Genomic DNA, 22,606 nt, shown 5'->3' with positions numbered 1-22,606 from the left:
AAAGCTCTTCATGAGGTGCTGCATAACCTTAGAGGCTGTACTGATGTTTTTTGAAGACCTGGTTCAAAATATGTTTTATCAGAATTTGTCTATTTACATAAATCATTCCCTTGTTTTTGTTTCTGAAAGAAAAAATCAATAAAAAACAAAAAAAAATAAAACGGATTTTTTTGAATCCATTTTTGGAACTCTTTTTTTTTTCATAGTACATGGTATTATTAAACATTTTCTTTAAAACTACATTTTGACCCAAGTCTTCTATGAGACATCTGTTCGTTGAAGATGTGTGATGTCATTTGTTGTCTATAACACAGATCATTTGTATAAATTCTCTCAATATATTACCCAAAGCCAGAGAATCTTCTATTGGCCAGCAAACTGAAGGGCGCAGCAGTGAAACTGGCTGATTTTGGGCTGGCTATTGAGGTGCAGGGAGACCAACAAGCGTGGTTTGGTTAGTATTCACCAAATGGCTTAACAACACTGGTTTAAAAAATGATTATACTAATACTATGCTGACAAGACAAAATGTGCATCGGCATAATCAGAGAATGTTAAAATGCTTATAATTTTTCCCAATTAAAATTCATATTGTTACAACTTTATTCTTATAAAAATACAGAGGTGAACCTAGTCCACTTCTATTTTAATATTCCTGTATACTGTACATGTAATCAGCATATTCCAGATAAACTAAGGCATGCACATTCTGTCCTGCTTTTCTCTTCTGGAAGTGTTGGCAATGCTTATAAAAAAATAATAGAATTACATTGTGTAAAAACATTATCAATAGTTATTTTTGTGTCTTACTTTAGATTTTGAAGCGCATAACTTTTCGGTGTAATTTTTCTGTATTTTGTTATGTTAGTGAATGTTATGGGATAGTCAAGGGAGAAAAATGTTTTATGTTTTATTACTGTCAAATTATGTATGATTAAGTATAATTTTAGAACTTTAATGGCTTGTATCATTCAAACACTTGAAGCAATGTTAGTAATTAGTCTGTTATTAATAATCTTTATCTAAATATATTTTGCCTGTTCTCTAAAATGGCTTTATTCACAAAAAAAAAAAAAATTATGATGATGATGATAATTATTATTATTATTCTTCTCACTAAGTTTTATGTGGATGTTGTGTGATTAGTCTTACTTTTGGATAAACCCTGATGATGTTACCATTTAATTACAATGATCTCAAGGGCTTTAAACTCAGCTCCAGTTTTCCTCTTTGGCTGCTTTCTCATTATGGGCTTTTTGCCTCTGCGGCTTGATGGGACATTAGGGACTAAAGTTATTTTAGAATTAGGCTGCAATCCAAAGTCCAAAAATGCCTTTAATAAATTCGTAAGATAGAATTTATGGGTAGCTCTTTTTTTGTTTTTTGTTTTTTTGAAATACTGTTTAAAGGAGAAAAAAAGAGTTAGGTTTAATTGAGGTCTGTTTTTTTTTAATTTTTTGAAGGGTTTGCTGGAACTCCGGGTTATCTATCTCCTGAGGTGCTCAGGAAGGAGCCTTATGGCAAACCAGTGGACATGTGGGCATGTGGTGGGTTCCTAATCACAGGCATTTTGTGGAACTTTTTTTTGCTGGCTATTAAATTGTATTTCTTTACATAATGTTTATAATATAACATAATATCCTTTGCTTTATAGTCCTAGTTGCAGATTTGTTTTCACTAAATAATTTTATCTGATTTGGTGAAAGAAAATAAATAAATATACAGTACATGTATGTATATTACATACATTAGAGTTCAGGATGCTTAAATATTGTTATAAATGGAGAGTTACAGTTTGATTGCAAAGTCTGACATTTTATTCAGTTTAATTTTGTTGGCACTATGGTGATCATAGTGGGCCAGCTGTCTAAATAAAAACTTTTTTCATCTGATTTACAAATTTATATTTGATAAACTGTGAAATTAAATCCAGAATAATATGAGAGTGGATGAAATCATGAGTAACCAGTTAGCAAATTATGTTTTCTATATTTGCTGCAGTTAATGGAATTGCAAACCAACCCATTGCAATTCTGAAATTTGAAGAGAAAACAATTGTTAAAAGGAGCACATCTTTCAACTGGTATCTGACCCTGCATTAGTTAAGAAAAAATCATAGAAAAAAAAAAGTTTTATTTGGATATCCCAGTAAAATCTTGTATACCAATATGTTTGATCAAGATGATAATTTTTTTCAGATTAATTTTATTTAAAAAAATTTATTCAGACTTTGTGACTATCTGCACCCCAACTGTCTTCTAGCCAATCAGATCAGAATTTACTCAATTATAAAAGTACTTTCATTTTGGGTGGTTAGTAAGCAGTCTGTGGGTGGTCCATGGTCTCAGTCTGAGACAGGAACTGTCTATCTTTATATAATATAATGAAATATGATATTATATATTAAAGGGTTAGTTCACCCCAAAAAGAAAATGTCATGTCGTTCCAAACCCCCTAAGGCTTTCGTTCATCTTCGAAACACAAATGAAGATATTTTTGATGACAGAATGTTGTCAGATTTCCTTCCATAGACTGCCACAGTAACTACCATTTTTATGCTTCTAAAACTTCATAAAGAGATTGGAAAACTTATCCATATGAATCGAATGGTTTAGTTCAAATTTTCCGAAGAGAATCGATCATTTGTTACTCTTGAACAGATTTCATTTAGGCTTTTACTCAAATGTAAACATTGATCAGTGAACATAAGCAGCAGCTCAACGGAAACACAAGAACAAACCTCTTCCGGAAGCTTAAACATTGCATAACATTTACATTTATGCATTTAGCAGGTGATTTTATCCAAAGTGCCTTACAGTGCGTTCAGGCTATAAATTTATTGTTATTATTTTTTAGCAGTATGTGTGTTCCCTGCATAACCAAAGAGGTTCATTCACATGTGTCACTCGGAACTTTTGAGTTTCCGGAAGAGGTTAGTTCTTGTGTGTTATTATGTTTTGGTTGAGCTGCTGCTTATGTTCACTGATCAATGTTTACATTCGAGTAAAAACCTAACGTAAATCTGTTCATCATAAAAAACAATTGATTCTCTTCAGAAAATTTGGACTAAATCACTCGATTCAAATAGATATGTTTTCCGATCTCTTTATAACGTTTTTAAAGTGTCAAAGTGGTAGTTACAAAGGCAGTCAGTGGAAGGAAATCTGACAACATTCTGTCATCAAAAATATCTCAATTTGTGTTCCAAAGATGAACGAAGGTTTTAAGGGTATGGAACGACATGAAGGTGAGTAATTAATGACAGAATTTTCATTTTGGGGGGAACTAACCCTTTAATATAATATATTTTATTATAACTTATACCTACATTTTTTTTTTTTTTTTTTACCATTTTGTTTCATGAATAGGTGTTATTTTGTACATCCTTCTTGTGGGTTACCCTCCTTTCTGGGATGAAGACCAACATCGACTTTACCAGCAGATCAAAGCTGGTGCATACGATGTAAGATTTCTTACATAGATATATAGTATATCAAATATATTACGAAATGATTACATACTCAGTTCTTTAAGAAATGCTTAATATGCTTCATTTATACCTTCTTAAGATACTAGATATGATCCTCAGTAATTATCTACTGTATGTTTGATACTCTGACAGTAAAAAAAAAAAAAAGAAACACAGATGTAGTAACTTAATGCAAATCATAATTTTGTGTTATTTATGTGTTAGGCAAATCATGTTTTTCCATCAGAAAGTAAAGGAGCGAGTAAGAAAGAATGAGCAGTCCATTGGCCTCTGTCCAGCTTGGCTCAGATGCCCAGCTATTTAGTAATTCTGGATGAGACTAAATTGTTTCCCCAAACATTGCCTCATCTGGCTTCTATGAACCTAATCTTCTGAAAGGCTCTATCAGTTATTGATGAGTTTTGTAATGCATAATGATAATTATTAAACAAGAATAGTGCATTATAATACTGCAGCATCACTTTAAGACAAACGTAGACCAATTAAATGTTCACTCTATGTGCTATGTCAATGGTTTGTCTCTTTTAACTCACACACAATCTACTAGCAAGCTGATGATCTGAATCACATGTGATAATGATAAGAAAAATACTATGGCTCCCCAGATCCTGAAATGAAATCCATTTTTCAATGTGTTATCAAAGCTGTGTTTGTTTGTGTTTGTGTTTGTGTGTGTGTGTGTGTGTGTGTGTGTGTGTTTGTGTGTGTGTGTGTGTGTGTGTGTGTGTGTGTGTGTGTGTGTGTGTGTGTGTGTGTGTGTGTGTGTGTGTGTGCATTCTTTTCCTAGTTTCCTTCTCCTGAGTGGGATACAGTGACACCAGAGGCCAAAGATCTGATCAACAAGATGCTGACTATAAACCCTGCCAAACGCATCACAGCAGCTGAGGCCCTCAAACACCCCTGGATCTGTGTATGTCTACTTACTTTCTCATTCACACACACAAGTTTACTATTCTATCTAAAAGGGGGCATTGCATAGATTTATAATTTCTTTTTTATGTTTTGTCCCTTAAAATATGGTTAGGGAGGTACAGACAAGCACATACATATGCATACACACACATTTTTATCATCTGCATTGTATGAACATACTATCATCAGTGCTGGGAACATAACTTTTAAAAGTAATGCATTATATTATATCGGATTACTTCTAATCAAAGTTATTATTTAATGTTAATTAAGTCAGATATTATTAATATTATTATTTATATTAATTAATAATGGAATAATAATTTAAATTATTTTAGCACTTCACATAAAAATTTTCTCGATACACAATTGCTTCTTTATTTAGTTGCTTCTGTGACCATCGCAAATTCCAATGCAATATTCAAGTCAAGTCAATCACCTTTATGCACAAAACTGATTGTGTCAAAGCAGCTTAACAGTTTCAAACAGGAAAATAGTTTGTCAATAATGCAAGAAGACAATAGCAAAGAGATCAGTTAAAGTCAGCTAATTGATGATTCAATTATGTCATCCTCCAGTTTAGCTCTCTTTCAATAGTGTCTGTGCAATCAGACAAGCGACCCCGACTAAGCAAGCCAAAGGCGACAGTGGCAAGGAACCAAAACTCCATCAGTGACAGAAATGGGGGAAAACCCTTGGGAGAAACCAGGCTCAGTCAGGGGGCCAGTTCTGCTTTGGCTTAAACATTGTCTTGATGAGCAACTTACGCCATGATCTCCAGAATATCTACAAATCTTTGTATTTTTAATACATTTATTTATTTTTCTTTTACAGGTGGTAATAAAACTTAATTTTTGTGTACACAAATGGATCATATTTGCATAAAAGATAGGTTTGTTCTGGAAAGAATGATAATGACTCAGCATCCAAGGCATACCTCTGTCTCATGCAAATTTCAGCTGAATTGCAAGTGGTACAACTGTTTAATGAATGTGCCCCAATTTTTATTGTACACACTGACAGTGATTTTCTTCAATTGATTCTCAATAATGTGCAGGACCTTTATTTATTTAGCCTACAAAGATATATTTTAATAATAGATCTAAAACAGTTGTTCATTTATTGTTTTTCTGTCTGTATCATAGCAACGTTCCACAGTGGCATCCATGATGCACAGACAGGAGACAGTGGAATGCCTGAAGAAATTCAATGCCAGGAGGAAGCTTAAAGTAAGAAACACAGAGTTATTTAAATGCACACATGCACAGCATTCTAACTGGGAACATACTAATGACTAATAACCACACACAAAAAAATAACTTTTTAGCACTTCATGGGGCTGTTACCCATTATAAATGGAAAAATATTCTCTATAAGAGATAAGGGGTAAGGGTTGGATTTTTATGAAAGATAATTGAGAGAATTTGTGCCATATTTAGAATAATGTACATTATATACAAAAAGAGCAGGAGCATTAAGAAATCTATTAAGAAAATAAACAATAATGTACTTTTATTTCATATTGACTTTAGTCTTTGTGGGGTTTTAGCCTGAATGACATCATTCAAAAAGCTTACCTAGATTAATTGTTAATTAATCTAGCATTGACTAATATTTTACACAGCTACAAAGACTCATGATTGATCTTTGCCTTTCTGTTCTTTCTGGATTGTTTTAGGGTGCTATCCTTACTACAATGCTTGCTACACGGAACTTCTCAAGTAAGAAACTCTCTTCTGTTTACTTTGCATTTGCTTTTTGATAGTCGTTCTGTGAATCATGTAAACAAGTTGGATTTATACTTTTTATGTTTGAGAAGATGTAAAGCATCTCAGATAATACAGAAGATTTTAACATTTTCATTGAAATAAGGTTATAGAAAGTTGTTTTAAGGTCAGATGGCCAGGTGCAATTACTAAACTTTGAAAGGCTAAGATTTTACTTAAATAAAATTTTAGTTTGCACACACTTATTTCATGTTTGCATTTTTGTACTATTAGCTTGTGATATCCAAAGCACCAGCAAAATTACATATTTATCATATCACAGTTCAAATAGCAATCACAATGTGTATTAAAATAATCATGATTTTATTATTATTATTATTATTTTTATTATTATTATGAAATTGTCCAGCCCTATAAAAAAAGTGTTTCAAAAGTAGCATTTCCCTGTATTGTTAATAATCTTTGTCTTATTAAAAAATCTGTCTTACTGTCACAAAAATATTGAATTTGCTTCTTCATCATATTTCATTACATTATGCAAATCTTTGATTACGATTCATTCAGGGATTTTGGGAGTTTGATTTTGACGCCAACGGATCATGAGTGTGTGAAGCACAGTGATTATCATATTTTGTACTATTTTCAACATTAGTAAACGCTAACCTTGTCTGCCCCAACACTTTCCTTTTTTATTCCCGTTTATGTTCAAAATGATCTTTTCATTTCACTCAACAGGCAAGAACCCATACAAGAAGCCTGATGGTGTTAAGGTAGGTTACTGTACTGTAGGTAAACATTGCCACATACTTTATGTGCCACGGACATTAACTATTATTTTTGCCTAGAGAAAAAAATTCAAGAATATTAATTAGCTGACATACCTTTTACCCAGTTGTATTTAGTAATTAAGTAACCTAGTAAGTGATTTGCAGCAGGTAAATGGGCATGACCCATAGTAGTATTCCCACTGTGTATGTATCGATGCTTCACCCCTGGACCTACACTTAACATATCACAGAACTGTTTTGTTTTGGTACAGTAAATTAACATACATCCAGAATGCTTTAGCTTTGTTGAAGTGAGTGCATAGAGTGTTATAATCTATAAAGCCTACCAGGCAAATTGCCACTGTAACTCCTAACTTTATGCATAAACTATTTTGATTGACTTTTTACACTCTCTTTGGCCACGTTCACACTGCAGCTAAATGCGGTTGTCACTCCTGAAACTTGCAGTGTGTACGTGACCTTTATCTGTCTTTACCTCAACTATTTTTCTAATGATTTCTTACATGCATACACACCCATGCAAACACATAAATAATAATTTACACTGAAGCTTGCTCCTGGTTCCTTGTCAGCAATTGCACATGCACATTTGCTTACAGTGTTTAATGAGTGAACATTTGCATATGCACACGTTAATGCTCTTTTGGTTCATGGCTTCAGAAAGGTTTTCTGGAGGATGGGTCAGCTCCAGTGGGCACATGTGACAAATATTTTATTTATTTTATTGTTTTTTTGGTTGGGTTTATATTAGTGTTGCACAGTGCACCGATACTTCAAAAGTATCGTGATTATCAGAAATTAAAAACGTCACGATTCCTAAATTTATTAGTATCGATACTTCAAAGAACGACTGCGTTCCAGATTTGTAAGAGACGTATTTCATGTTAGTGTGTGCAACGCACGCTTCCAGTGCCTCCCTATGGACGCCTGTGTATTTTTCTCCTCACGCACGCAGCAAAAAAAGCACTAGAGCGAGATGGCTGCATTAGTGGCTTTACTAAACTGATTTGGCTTTACTAAAATGTGTGCATAATCGCTTTAAATAGTTTAAATAATTTGTTTAGATGAACAAAGCACAAGGTTTTCTTGCATAATTAACATTTTAATTGTTTGGTCAGACAGTTCATATATAATATTCACATTAATCGGGGATTACACGTGGAGTTATGTTCTGTATGCTAAATACGAAAACGAGTGTATCTGCACAGCACCTATAACTGCGCTTTGTATCTGCTGATTGCTGATCAAGATTTGAGATACTTGGCTCACTGACCCTGTATACTCATACATTTCGTTCATAAACGAGATGTATCAGTTCATTCGACTCGTTCACGAACGAGACGATCTCTCGATCTCGTTCAGTGAAGGGCGGATTTGTTCACTACATTCAACAAATCACATGCTCCATCACATCTTGATTAACTCTTTGACAGGATGAAACAGTTCACAGGGCTGTTCACGAGCTGCGCATGCGCTGCTAATAGCGCCGTGCTCGTGCGCTGCTGTGGTGGGAGGAACTTCAGTGAACGAGAAATATGAGTCAGTGGATTACCTGAACGAGAACGATTCGTTCACCCTAAAAGATTCGTTCACGGATGAACCATCAATAGTGCAATTTCATATAGCCTATAATAAATATTTGGAATACATATTTTCATATTTTATTAGGTTCTTTGATAAGGTTACAATACGAAGATCTAAGCAGCAACGTACCTTACTTTATTTGCGGGCTGAGGCGGGCCAAATAATTTCATAAAAGCGGGGCATCACCAGGCTACATGTGCGAGCACAAGTGATACTGTGGCCGCCGGTCCACGACTGGTAGAAAAAGATGACGCACAATAAAGCTCACTGGCTGAGTTTTCTCCTCTGAAAGAAAGGGTTGCACAACTGACAGAATAAGTTACAATATCTGGCATATTGCTGCTAAATTTATTAGCTTGCTTTTTTTTTTTTACTTGAATGCCATTGCTTAAATTGATATTATTTATCTATTGATATTTAATCTTCAGAAACATTGTTTAATATAATCGCTGTTCATATTTTTATTCAAAGTTCAGAATCAAGACAAATTTATTACTCTTATGTTTCTTATGATAACTGAGATAATGCTGCTAAATTTATTCTTTCTTTACCTTGAATGTCATTGCTCTAATTTATTTTTTATATTTTGATATTTCATATTTTGTTCACATGTTTAATATATCTGCTGTTCATATGTTCATTTATTAGTGTGTTATATGATTAGAATGTTGTCCTAGTTTTAAAATAAAGCACAGCAATGATATTTGAGAGTGTATTTTCCCTTTCAGGAAAAGTATCGAAAAAGTATCGAAATCGCAATTCTTGACTAGGTATCGGTATCGAAACAATAATTTTGGTATCCTGAAAACAATAGTTTATATACATTATGTTTATGAATGCCTATGTATATAATGTATGGGCCCTATTTTAATGATCTAAGCGCATGGTCTAAAGCGCATGGCGCAGGTGCACTCAGGGCATGTGTGAATCCACTTTTGCTAGTTTAATGACGGGAAAACAGTCGGCGCGCACGGATGTATGGTTAAAACGGGTTGTCCTTATTCTCTTAATGAGTAATGGGTGTTTTTGGGCATAATAAACCAATAAATAAATAAACCAATCAGAGGCTCATCTCCCATCCCCTTTAAAAGCCAGTTGTGCTCGTGCCATTGTGGGTTCGGAATGTAATTTTTCATTTTAAAAATGTTTGTGTGCTGTGTGTGTAATAAGCAAAGTATATGCACGTTGTGCACTTGGCTATAGGCACATATTGCTAATTTGCTCTTTAAATTACAAAGAAAAAATTTTGCGCCAGACTTTGAGTTTGAGTTGGTCTTTGGCGCAGTTTTCAGTTCCTAAAAAAAGAAATGTGCTAACAATGTGCCTGAAAACACCTCTTTTTTAGACCCGCACGCCCATATAAACAACATGGTGCAGTATGTGAAAATTAGAACTGCTTCAGGCTCAAACTAGCAAAAACACTTGCACTGTGTCTTGTGCCGCATACAGTAGCACCGGTTGTATGATAGGGCCCTATGTATCTGTCCTACAATCCTGCAGTGCCTCTTTTTAAACAGTGGTCATTGTCTACATACTGTTTGCTTTTTTTAGTATTCACATTACTAAAAATGTTTAATTAGCCCTTTTTTAATAAAAAATTAGGTCAAGCGTTTAGGGTCACTGAGTAACCCTTATCTTTATCTCACACTCTAATTCACAGCTGTGTCTCCAACTCATATCAGCTAAAACATGGGTTGTGCCTTTCAAACCCTGTGAAAGCAGTGTTAATCTGTCCTGAATGAGTTTTGGAACAGTGTTTTAAGTTCTAGGCTGTATCCAAAATTGTATTCAATATCAGGCTTAGAGTGTCTGAAAGTATCAAAGTAGGTCTATATTGGAAGAACATATGTGACCCTGGACCACAAAAGGTCTTAAGTCGCTGGGGTACATTTTTAGCAATAGCCAAAGAAATATTGTATGGCTCAAAATTATGGTTTCTTTAATGCCAAAAATCATTAGGATATTAAGTAAACTTTAAATATATCAAAACAATATTTGATTAGTAATATGCATTACTAAGAACCTCATATGGACAAATTTAAAGGCGATTTTCTCAATATTTTGATTTTTTGTGCACCCTCAGATTCCAGATTTTTAAATAGTTGTTTCTCAGCCAAATATTGTCTGATCCCAACAAACCATACATCAATAGTAAGCTTATATAATCCGATTTCAGATGATGTATAAATCTCAATTTCTAAAAAATTCAATTTCTGGTTTTGTGGCACAGGGTCACATATGTCATATATGCCACATATGTCAAATATGCCTTGATTTTTAGGGGATTAAAAAAAGGCTTTGAGAATATTACTCCAATAATATTAGAGTTAGTAATAATCAGCCATCCCCATCTGCACATGTTGAATATATCCTTTGTCGGACAAACCCATTTCATGTCTAATGAGATGATGATCTGACAGATTTTTGCCCTTTTCCGTTATCCACAATGTAACATGTGCAGCATATTTCTCTGAAGGAATTTGCTTGTGCCCAAGCCTGAACGATTGCAATGCAGTCTCCTTCAGGGTTGATGTTCTCTCCACAGCTCCTTCAGACTTTTGATGGTCAGGCAGGCTTTGTATGAGCCAGCCCAGCCAGAAGAACAGTCTGAATTAGACAAACATTTCTTGGCTGATAGTATCCAATTGCCATTTTTTGTTAAGGATCTCATCACGTCCTGTAAAGTGAAAAAGTGAGTGGAAGTGAAGTGACATTCAGCCAAGTATGGTGACCCATACTCAGAATTCGTGCTCTGCATTTAACCCATCTAAAGTGCACATACACAGAGCAGTGCACACAGACTCAGAGAACACACACCCGGAGCAGTGGGCAGCCATTTTTGCTGCGGCGCCTGGGGAGCAGTTGGGGGTTTGATGCCTTGCTCAAGGGCACCTAAATCGTTCACAGTGCTGCAGCCTGGAATTGAACTACTGGTTTCGTCTGGTCAGAGGAGAACTGGCCCCCCAACTGAGCCTGGTTTCTCCCAAGGTTTTTTTCTCCATTCTGTCACCGATGGAGTTTCGGTTGCTTGCCGCTGTCGCCTCTGGCTTGCTTAGTTGGGGACACTTCATCTACAGCGATATCGTTGACTTGATTGCAAATAAATGCACAGACACTATTTAACTGAACAGAGATGACATAACTGAATCCAATGATGAACTGCCTTTAACTATCATTTTTGCATTATTGACACTGTTTTCCTAATGAATGTTGTTCGGTTGCTTTGACGCAATGTATTTTGTTTAAAGCGCTATATAAATAAAGGTGACATTGACATTGACATTGTTCATTTAGTAATCCCTCCAAAAACAGAATTCTCTAGAATGTCATTGCATGGTGTAATATTAATATTTGTTATTAATAGAATAGTTAAAACCCTTAATTTTAAGAGAGTGTCTACATAGTTAAGAGCGTGTCTACATAGTTTTGCATATATACCGCAAAAGTATACAAAGTGGGATACAGTCAAAGTTTCCATGTTTTTCCTATTATATTTTTGAGAGGATGATAAGATTATTGTTGCTCCATTTTAGTGAATTATGCAGTAGAATTAGCACAATGAGAAAAACATTATCTGATAGCATGGTGATAATAAGGTTTTTTTTTTTTGTTTTACTACATCAAACTGCAGAAAAGGAAGCCTAACTCTACAGAATTTGAAATGGTGAGATGTGCTAGTTATAATAAAATCATTATTCGTATAATTCTGTAGTTACTAGTATTGTAGTTCTCTTCTGTATAGTCCAGTTTTAGATGTAGACTGAAAACCTTTGCAGTTGTATACTTAAAGGTGCAATAGAATGCATTGATAGAATATTTTAAATTGTTCTCTGATGTCCCCAGAGTGTTATACCCCGCAGATAATTTTTTACAGCTAATAATTTTATAGATAATTTTGCCACTTTTTGGGTTTGAGCCAAAACATGCTGTTTTTTGTGTTCGTCCCCTTTAAATGAAAATGAGCTGGTTCTCCCCCCTCCCTTTTCAGAAGAGTGCGGAGCTTCAAGATCTCATGCTTGCGGGCAAACTGGTGTTACGGTTTAACTGGTGGTGACCATGTTACTGACCTCACATTCCTTCCAAATGCAATTTTGTACCACATTCCTGTTTATGATCATTCTGATAGCAAGTGAAGGCAGCATTAGTGAAAACAGGCAGAGACAATGCTAGCTTTAGCAACATTAGCCTTACAGAGAGCCAAGAATAAAATTATTACGCATGATGCTTACTAGGGATGTTGCGGTGACGGATTTTTTCCACCGGTTAATCGACGTGTAAAAAAAACGGTAATCCTGGTGTCACCGGGGTTGCGTGTCGGGGATTTCGGGAGGCCGAAAATGCGGTCGTGCAGACGTGCACACGTCTCAATTTACTTTCACTTTAATTAGCGGCAATTCAGTAGCATTTGTTTGAATTAATCATGGTTTAATTTATTTTATTCTTAATAAAAATACACAAAACAATAAGACACTCGCTTGTATTACACACATCTTTATTGCAAAATGAATAATAACTTAACACACCATGCAAAAACTAAACAAAAGCACATATGAAACACCTTTAAAGTGCATTTATTAACAAAACGAACCACTGCACACATCGTGCAAGTATCAAACAAGACTCGTTAAATAATTATAAATATTCGTTAAATAAAGTGCCTGCCTTTTTCAGCAAAAAACAAAAACAAAAAAACACCGCACAACCATCGAATATGAAACGAACGAACATCAAAAACTTCGTTAAATAAGGTAGCCTACCCAAATAATCACTGGACACTTAAGTGCAAAAAAAAAACTAATATAAAAATTAAACTCACGTTAAGCTGTTAAAAAAAAGAGGTAGGCCTATTAACTGCATACACCGTACAAAAAAATTATAAATAGGCTAAATGAGAAACAATAAACGAAAAACCTTCATTTTAAATTGCAACAGTTCGCTTTGAAACCAGATCTTCTGCCATCCTTTGCCAGTTAGCTCGCCTCACTCTCCTCAAATGATAAATGAAATCGGACACCTGCTGCTTTACTGCGGCGCTCGTTCCGCTTACGCTAAATTACGAAGGCACGTAGTCACTAACTGAATTAAGTGCTTTATCGCTATAGGCTAAAACTTCAACACGATGGGGACGGTGCCGGTGGTCAAGTGCTATGACCGGTAGGTGGGTTAAACACCGTGTATCACCGGTAACACCGACTATCGCAACAAGCCTAATGCTTACTTTGTCTGGAGTCTGGACATTTGTGCGAAAGCACTGTTATAGATCCGTCTCTCAGAAGCAATCTTTGCACAACTACAGCACTGAACTGACCAATGTTTGTGAGGCAGTCCGGTGTAAAATGTTATCACAAACGTATAAGACTTTTCCTTTCCTTGTTTTTTTTTTTTTTTTACATTTCCTTCGAAAATGAAATTTAACCATTGTTTCCTCAGTGGTCTATAGAGAATCTTATCTTCGTCAGTGCATCCCAACACATGACACTTTTTGGCTCTTTGGCGTTGGCATTGTACCTCCAGCAGCTAAAGCAAGAAAACAGTAATGGCAGACTGCTGCTTCTCATTTAGGGCTGTGTATATTCTAATAGGGTGGAGTGCATCACAAATGGGCTGGACTTGAGTAGAGAGAAATATAGAACTACTAGTGTGGAGCTGCCACACATCTGTTCAAACACCTTATAAAAGTGATTTTTGCATTCTATGGCACCTTTAATTGTATGAGTTTGTTATTTTATAAAATTCTGGATTATTTACTTGTGTAGAGTATCCAAACATCCCGGTTTTTAATATCATAATGACCCAAGGTGTGATGCCTGTAAAATGTTATTACACGTCTGTTTCATATCCAATATGAGTTTCTACATTGATCGCAACAGCAAAATAGGGGTAAGTTTAATTAGCTTAACAAGGATGAAATGAGCTTTAACATGATTGTTACTGGAATATTATGTTAAGGGTTACCTTCAAATCAGTTAGATTATAGTCTTTGTAATTTGTAGGGAACACTGTACAGTATGTATTTAATAGGAGTGTGTTTCATCTTCTTCTTCTTAAAAACACATATACAATCCATCCAAAAATGTATGGCTGCCTCAAGGGAAGAGGATTTTGAAAGGTTTGGTAGAATAATTTGATGGCGATGAAGTCTTTGCTGCTTTGTGCTGTTTAATGATCTAGTTGTTCCCCTGGGAATCTGTAAATAACAAAAACTTCTCTACAAGATTATTCTCTCGCAAACTTTAGAAGACACACTTTTATGCATGTTTACGGAAGTCCAGAGAGGGCATGTGTTATTATTTTTTTCTTTCTTGTTTTCTCATGATCACAATTGAATTTCCTTGTGATCTAGATATAAGTTTTCTCATGATTTCAACTAGAGGTCGACCGATTTATCGGTTTTGCCGATTAATCGGCACCGATAGTTGATTGCTGGAACAATCGCTTATCTGCAAAAATCCATGGTTTTCTGCGTTTGTCTTTTGCTGGAGTGGCTGATAGTTTCCCGGGTTGGGTCAGTTGCTGGAGCGGCTGAGAAAGCTCGGTTTCATTATACAGTGCGAAAGAGGCATCTAGTGGCTGAAATCACTGACAGCACATGCTGTTTGTTTAGACACGTGACGCTGCACGCTGAATGCAGGACATTGAGAGACACTTCAGACAGAAAATCCTGCTGCGCCTCACAGGGCCATTCACATAGTTTAACATTAAATTAGATTATAATCGCCCGAATCGTTCTTAATGTACATAATGAATTGTATATTGAGCATTTTCATAGAAACGTTTGTCTTTCTGTGGCTCTAATAAAGTCTGTATGCTTCATTTATAGAGCTATAATATAGATTGCTCTTTCCGTTTGCTCCGTTTTTTAAATACTGAACTTCAAACTTATCTTTGGCTCATTGTTCATTCTCGAAGTAAACTTGTGTCCGTTTGGTGAATAAATTTTTAAAGCACTGCACGAGTTGAACATGACGCGTCCAGAGTGTGTGTGATACCGGTGAGTTCTCCTAGACTCGGCGCTGCTCTTTTATTTTGATTAGATAATCATTAAGTGTTCAAGAATAGAAGCAGTTCAAGTGTGAGAGTATACATTGTGCTGGGATAAATGTAGGCCCCCATGGTTTCCGCGATGCAGAAAATGCGGACGGAGACGCGGAATCCATTCATAAAAACGGAATTCACAGTTTAGCGTGCATGACGCTCGTGGTGATTTCAGTGTCTGCCGTCTGACTAAATGAGGACGAAAACACATGAACAACCTCTTCAGAACTGCTCTGAGAGTCACTTCATGAGCACCTGACCGTTTGATTTGACTAAAGCCGGGCATACACTGTGCGATTTTCATCCGATTTTGAGCCGAATTCTGACTCGTGCAACTCTTTTTCGGGTTGAGCCGATTTTCAGCATTGTCGTGTCATTTGTTGTGCAGTGTTTGTGCAGTGTACAAGGGGAAACGAGACGCAATTAACCTCTCCTGACCGGCAATCACTTGGTCGGATGGATTTCTGATTTTTTGGTCAACTCTCGTGAGGTATCGCACTATTGAAGCATGGCTACCAACCGATTTTCCGCATTTCCCGCACTGCGCAAGTGTGAAACCATAAACGAAACCATGGCGACACGGCGTGTAGTGTTGGCTGAAGTGATGGAGGGAAAACTTGTGGAGTTATGGCAGCAACATGTCAGCCTTTTCGACGTGTCATCGTCAACTTACCACGACAGGAATGCCAGAGAGAAAAGTTGGGAGGATATAGCTGCTGAGCTGCAGTTGCCTGTCTGCCTTTTTTTTTTTTTGACATTTCAGCACAAAGAATTGCGCATATCACCAAAGCAGTGCATTTATCCCTCTATGGTTTATCCCGGGAAAGCATGTTTATTCTGAAACAGCCACAAACATCCGGGTTCTGTGGGATCCTACGTGTTGATTCCCCACATATAGTTTGAGCAGTCAAAACGCAACTCGATGATCGGACCGTACAGTCAGTGCATAATAATCGTGAGCTTTGGCTTTACATCGCATGCGATCTGCTCGTACAGTGTGAGTTGATACCTTGCCGAAATCGCACAGAAATCGCACAGTGTATGCCCTGCCTAATCACCACCGCCATCGAGAGCATCAAAAAAACACTCTGGCTGCTCTCCTCACAATGCTGCTGAAAGATTTGTGAATGCTCTGACGTAGATTATTTATTATATCATTAGATTATTAATCCTATAACATTACTGCACATCAGCAACTCACCAGGACCATGAACAATCTCAGACACCTTGGTCCACGTATAATTTTTTATTTTATTTTTTTATGTCCCTGTACGCAAACAGGGACACATATATTATTGCAAACCAGCCACAGAAATAATCAACCTGTGCTCTATTGTGCTTGAGAACTTATGTGGTCAGAGCTGCGTTCTCTGGAATCCTCTCAAGCGGTGGACTTCTACGTTCCGATTGGTTGCCGCCGAACCGCGTCATAGCTCAATACCATAAAGTTGCCCTGATTTCAACTCTCCGCCGCGCTGCTCCTCTCCGCTTCTCGACGCTGGCTCTCATTTAAAATGAGTGACTTCCGACAACTTTGACGCTCTCGGCGATGGCCGGTGTGAACACACAGTAAAAGCATCATATCACATGCACAGAACACGGCATCCCGTCAAAATAAAAGTACGGTTTTGAAGTCTATTTTTTTGTAGAATGTACATAGCCTACTACTACTTTAATTAAACCATCAGCATTTTTTAAGGATTATTCACACAACATTTCTTCCATGTTTAATTTTGAATAGTTAATCCCCTTTTGTTTGCCGAAAAAAAGCTTGCTTAATTTTCAGTAATTAAAAGACAAAATGTTTCATGCCTTGATTTGATAACAATAAAAATGTAAATACACACAAAATTTTTGAGGTGGAAAAAATCATTAGGCTTCTTTAAGAAAAAATAAATAAAGTTGCTTTATGCATTCAAATAATTAGACATGCTAAAACAGAATTTGGTAACAATAATAAAAAAAAAATGGTGAGAAAAAATAAAACATTTCATAAAGCCCTAATCAGGTAATTTTTGTTAAACTTTTATTAAATTGATTTGAAAATGTATAAGTTTCATGATTTTAATTAATTAGACTTGCTTTATTATTAATAAACATTAATTTAACTATTAAAAATGATTGGAGTAAAATTAAAATTAAAACAGAATACAGAAAAATTTAATAACAAAATTTGGAAATAAAAAAAAATGGAATTTAGGAAAAAAATTAAACAGATTTCATAGGGCCCTATTAGAGTGTGGTAATTTCAACATTTCCTATTACTATTACTTTTATTGTTATTATTAATTTTATTATAACTACTTCTATTAGTATTGTTAAGTACTGTTTTTTTTTTTTTGTAAATAAAGCACTATTTCTTTTTTTTTTCTTTTTTCAGTATCCACTTTAAAAACTATCGGTTAATTAATCGGTATCGGCCAGTGTGGTCCAACCTAGCTATCGGTATTTGGCAAAATCCAATATCGGTCGACCTCTAATTTCAAGCTAACAAAATTTGTTTTGTAGTTATCATGACTTAATATTTAAAAACTGGTTTTCTCAATGAATACATTTTCTTGTGATCTTGATATAACAAAAGTAGGGCTGCAATTAACATTTTTTTTTATTTTTTAATAATCGATTAGTTGAGCACAGTGTTGGGGAAAGTTACATCAACAAACATGCCAAATGCATGCTATGGACGTGTATTGTTTAGTTAATATATCTATATCAACGCTATACATTATGTGTAAAAAAGTAATAAAGCACAGTTCAAATGGACAGTTTAAAAGGGTCATATGGTGCTTTTTAAAAGATAATTATTTGGTGTAATACAATATGTTGAAATGCTTCAATGTTCAAAAGACACATTATTTTTCAAATACTGTACATTATAGCATTATAGTGGTTATGAAGATTCCATCACTGACATGTTCCTGGCTGACAGCATGAAAGAAAGAAAGAAAGAAAGAAAGAAAGAAAGAAAGAAAGAAAGAAAGAAAGAAAGAAAGAAAGAAAGAAAGAAAGAAAGAAAAATTAATTTGAATGTTGACTTTAGTGTACTTCAAATCTTATTTTTTTATTTTTTTATTTTTGGTTTAAATAAACTGTACTTACAGATAATAGAATTAAATGAAATAAAAGTTAAAACTTAAAACACTTAAGTATACTTTTAAGTAGTGCAATTTTGTATAATGTCAAATTAAAAGTTGAACTTTTAAGTATAACTGTTTTTATACTATTTTATCATGCTTTAAAGAAGTACACTTATTTTGATGTGTTGACTAACATGTTAAAATACTTGCACTTGTAGTTGATATTCATTTTAACTGTAGTGTGTTATTTAAAATTACATTTAAAATGAATGTATGTGAACCTGGATCACCATTCCAGTTAAAAGGGTTATTGTTTTTAAATTGAGATTTATAAATCATCTGATAGCTGAAAAAAGCTTTGTTAGGACAGGACAATATTTGGCCGATATACAACTATTTGAAAATCTGGAATCTGAGGGTAAAATAAATAAATAAATAAATATAATAATTTCAATAATTCAATAATTCAAATAATTCAATAATTCTCAATAATTCAAATTATTGAGAAAATGTTATGTTCGGGAACCCAGAGAAACACAGGAGATGAGAAATCCAAACGCAGTGTGGTTTAATGGGTAATCCAAATCAGAATCCAACAAGCAGGGGTCAAACCCAGAAATCAATCCAAAACAAACAACAGGGATAAGAACAGGAACAGGAATAGGAACTGGAACAGGAAACTCGGAAGACGAGGAAACTCGGAAGGCGAGGAAACTGGGTGACGGAAAGAAAGGACTCCATGAAAACTGACCGGTTAATATAGGCAGGGTAATGACTATCAAGACACCTGAGTGCAATTAACAGGAGTGCAATTACTGTGATGAAGGGACAAGGCTTGTGGGAATTGTAGTGCCTACGGTGAGGTGCCTATGGGGAAGTGAGACCACTAGTGGAGACTCAGGGAAACAGAGACCAGACAGCATGACAGAAAATCGCATTTACAGTTATCCAAATGAAGTCCTTAGCAAAGCATATTACTAATGATAATACATTTTTATATAAGTAGAAATTTTACAAAATATCTTCATGGAACATGATCTTTACTTAATATCCTAATTATTTTTGGCATAAAAGTAAAATTGATATTTTTTTAAAACACAATATATTTTGACTATTGCTACAAATATACCCGTATTACTTATGACTGGTTTCGTGGTCCAGGGTCACACGTTTCAAGTGTATTAAATTGCAACATCATCATTAAAAATGTGTAATTAGACATTATTTAAATACATGACATACAAGTTTCTATAGAAATGACTTTAAAGTATATTTTAGATTAGAAAGAAAGACACTTTAGTGTGTTTAGTGATCTACTTTAGTGACAGTTTAATTAAGTCATCGAGTCATTAGTTTGATTCATTCAAATGGCTGATTCATTTAGGAGTGAAGTAAATGGTTCTTCATGAATGGTTCATTGAATCATTAGGCTTATTCGACTTGAAGAGGATCATCACCATCAGACCGATTGGTGTGTGACATCAAAGAACCACAAGAGCTTAGAGAGAAGACGAATCCTTGTGCTTTTGAATCGCTCTCGCGGTACTCTGATGTCATACACCGATCGGTTTGTGCAGTGCCACTTCAAATCCATTGTGATTATGGCCAATGGTTCAACGTGCTAAATGGTTCACCCAATTCGTTCAAAGCGTGGATTAAGAATGAAATGCCGCTGTGTGTTGCTCGGGGATGAACAGTTCTGATTTGCCTTTATATTTTGGTTGGCAAAATTTAGCAAAACAGATAACATTGTGTCTAAAATAACACAATATTAACTTCTTAATGACCTGTTGTATAAGATGTGTATCACGTTTGCACTCATGTGATAATGCACTTGATATTTCTTAACCCTCTGGAGTCTAAGGGTATTTTTGGGGCCTGGAGAAGTTTTGTCATGCCCTGGCATTTGTGCTTTTTTCAATTTCTTATACACATCTAAATGGCTAAAATCTAATCTCACTGTAATCAGCACAAACTTGGCTATAATAATACGTGAGCAGCATGTATGTACATGGTTGTGTTTTTGAGAAAAAAAAATTATGTGTGGTTAGTGAAAAACAAAAAATGTTAAAACACTTGAATAAGGCAATAAAACACATACAGAACATTGGTTCCCAGGATTTTTGAGAACTGGAGCTTGTAGCCTAGACTTTTTCTTTCTAAATTATGTGAAAATCATCTTCTTTACTCACTCACAGAAAACAATATATTGATTTAAATTTTCTAAGACACTTTTTGTTGGTAAAAGTCATATGCGAGTAGGCGTCAACTATCATGAATATCATTGTGATTCACACCTGAGAAGACAAAGGCTTGCATAATGAGCTGCATAATGAGCTTATCAGTCAGCTGTCACATTAGAAGATAATGAAGGGAGACATGAAAAACGGACATCGCGTTGTTTTCATATGGATTACTTTATCACTGAATATCTGTTTTCGGCAGCTTTCTATAGATCTCTCTCATGTCTCTTCGTTGAGTATTTACGGAGTTACAGTTCATTTTAATGACATATTTGTAAATGAAGATCAGCGCAGACAAAGGCTGCAGACAGCTCACCTTGTTTGTTATCTTTATTTTATAAGTGCACAAAGTTATGTTGTTATTATGTCTGTATGCAAAAAAAGTAGATCCTTTACAGATTCGATTGATTTATTGCTCTTATCTGTACGATCAAAACTGAAAGTGTAATTTAATTTTTTTTCGGGGTTATCAGGAGAAAATGACTCATAACACAATCGACTCCAGAGGGTTAACTATTTGATGTAAATATGAGACAAAATTTATAACGGGGCATTTTGCCCTATATCTTGAATTTTAGGAATATTCTCTTGGCTCCATCACGCAGTAAGTTGTTGCCCTGCCTCATATTAGTCATCAATCGACTGTATGAATTTGCAGATGATCCATATAGGTCTAGGGTGGGGCAAGTGCATTAAATCCGTTAATAATTTTAACGCTTTATTTTTCTCCATAATTAATCTAATCAACGCATTAAATTACCAGCCCTAGTTAATGTTTACTTTTTTTTTAAAACATAATTTTTTCACATAATTTATGTTTATTCCACACCACTCTGTCCCTTCTCTAAAAAATGCATTGATCATTTCCTGATTTAGCTAGCCCAGTGTGTTGTGATTGTCTAAACAGCCTCTAGTGCCCGTATAAACATCAAGCCCCTCATGTCACCGGCGGCGGCGTAAATATCGCTTATCAGTTTGAGCCCGACTGAAATGCAGAGGATATTCTTGAAGAGGACCATGCAGAACCCTTTGCAACCAAGCCTTTTAATGGTAGGCCTATGTTTTTTTGTTGTTGTCTCATGTATCACCTCATGTAGCAAGTACACGGGTGTTATGGGAAGTGTTCCTGGTTCCAGTTTACCTAATTAATGCAGCCTAAAAACCCTTTAATGTATTTGGATATTAGAAACGTATTTTTGTGTGTTATGTGTAAGCCAGGTTAACCCTGGAGTCGATCCCCACGTATACGTGTTATGAGGCAATCTTCTCCTGATAACCCAGTAAAGAACTTAAATTACACTTTCAGTTTTGATCGTACAGAGCAATACATCAATCAAATCTGTAAAGGGTCTACTTTTATTTGTATCCACACAAAATAACAAAACTTTGTGCATTTATAAAATAAAGACAACTATTGAGTTTATGATGTTCCACATGAAGTGCGCAGCATACCACGGAAAACAAAGCAGCGAGACTGTTCAAGGTTTAAGAAGACATGCTGAGGATTAACTCAGGATTTGAGTTTTGAATTTCCTCAGAAAAAAGAATGAATCTCAAATTATGTTGTGGGATAATTAAATATATTCTAAATAAACTACAAACATGAAAATATATACATTTATTTTGTCCTCACATTCTTTCTTGTAACTCTTCCCTCTCAGTCACACACCTGACTGAAAGGCTCATTATGCAGCTCATTATGTGGGCCTTTGTCTTCTCAGGTGCAAATCACAATAATATTCATGATAGA

The 22,606-nt window shown here is 35.2% G+C and overlaps 1 protein-coding gene across 10 annotated transcripts in view; it reads left to right on the top strand.

Annotated features, from left to right (window-relative positions):
* LOC132109609 (calcium/calmodulin-dependent protein kinase type II delta 1 chain) overlaps window positions 1-22,606 on the top strand; it is a 177,966-nt gene that overhangs the window by 110,828 nt on the left and 44,532 nt on the right. For 5 of the 10 annotated variants that reach the window (XM_059515844.1, XM_059515852.1, XM_059515836.1 and 2 more), the window contains exons 7-14: window positions 352-454; window positions 1,464-1,547; window positions 3,369-3,463; window positions 4,278-4,400; window positions 5,548-5,631; window positions 6,081-6,123; window positions 6,865-6,899; window positions 12,133-12,165. In XM_059515844.1, coding sequence (XP_059371827.1) covers window positions 352-454; window positions 1,464-1,547; window positions 3,369-3,463; window positions 4,278-4,400; window positions 5,548-5,631; window positions 6,081-6,123; window positions 6,865-6,899; window positions 12,133-12,165 — 600 coding nt within the window. The remainder of the gene's footprint in view (window positions 1-351; window positions 455-1,463; window positions 1,548-3,368; window positions 3,464-4,277; window positions 4,401-5,547; window positions 5,632-6,080; window positions 6,124-6,864; window positions 6,900-12,132; window positions 12,166-22,606) is intronic. The other 5 variants (XM_059515888.1, XM_059515870.1, XM_059515879.1 and 2 more) reach the window with 1 other exon arrangement.

This window comes from Carassius carassius, chromosome 2 (assembly GCF_963082965.1).
Source record: "Carassius carassius chromosome 2, fCarCar2.1, whole genome shotgun sequence".
In the NCBI taxonomy this organism is placed as follows: domain Eukaryota; kingdom Metazoa; phylum Chordata; class Actinopteri; order Cypriniformes; family Cyprinidae; genus Carassius; species Carassius carassius.
Note: the sequence above shows the minus strand (reverse complement) of the source record. Positions and strands in the feature narration are given on the sequence as shown.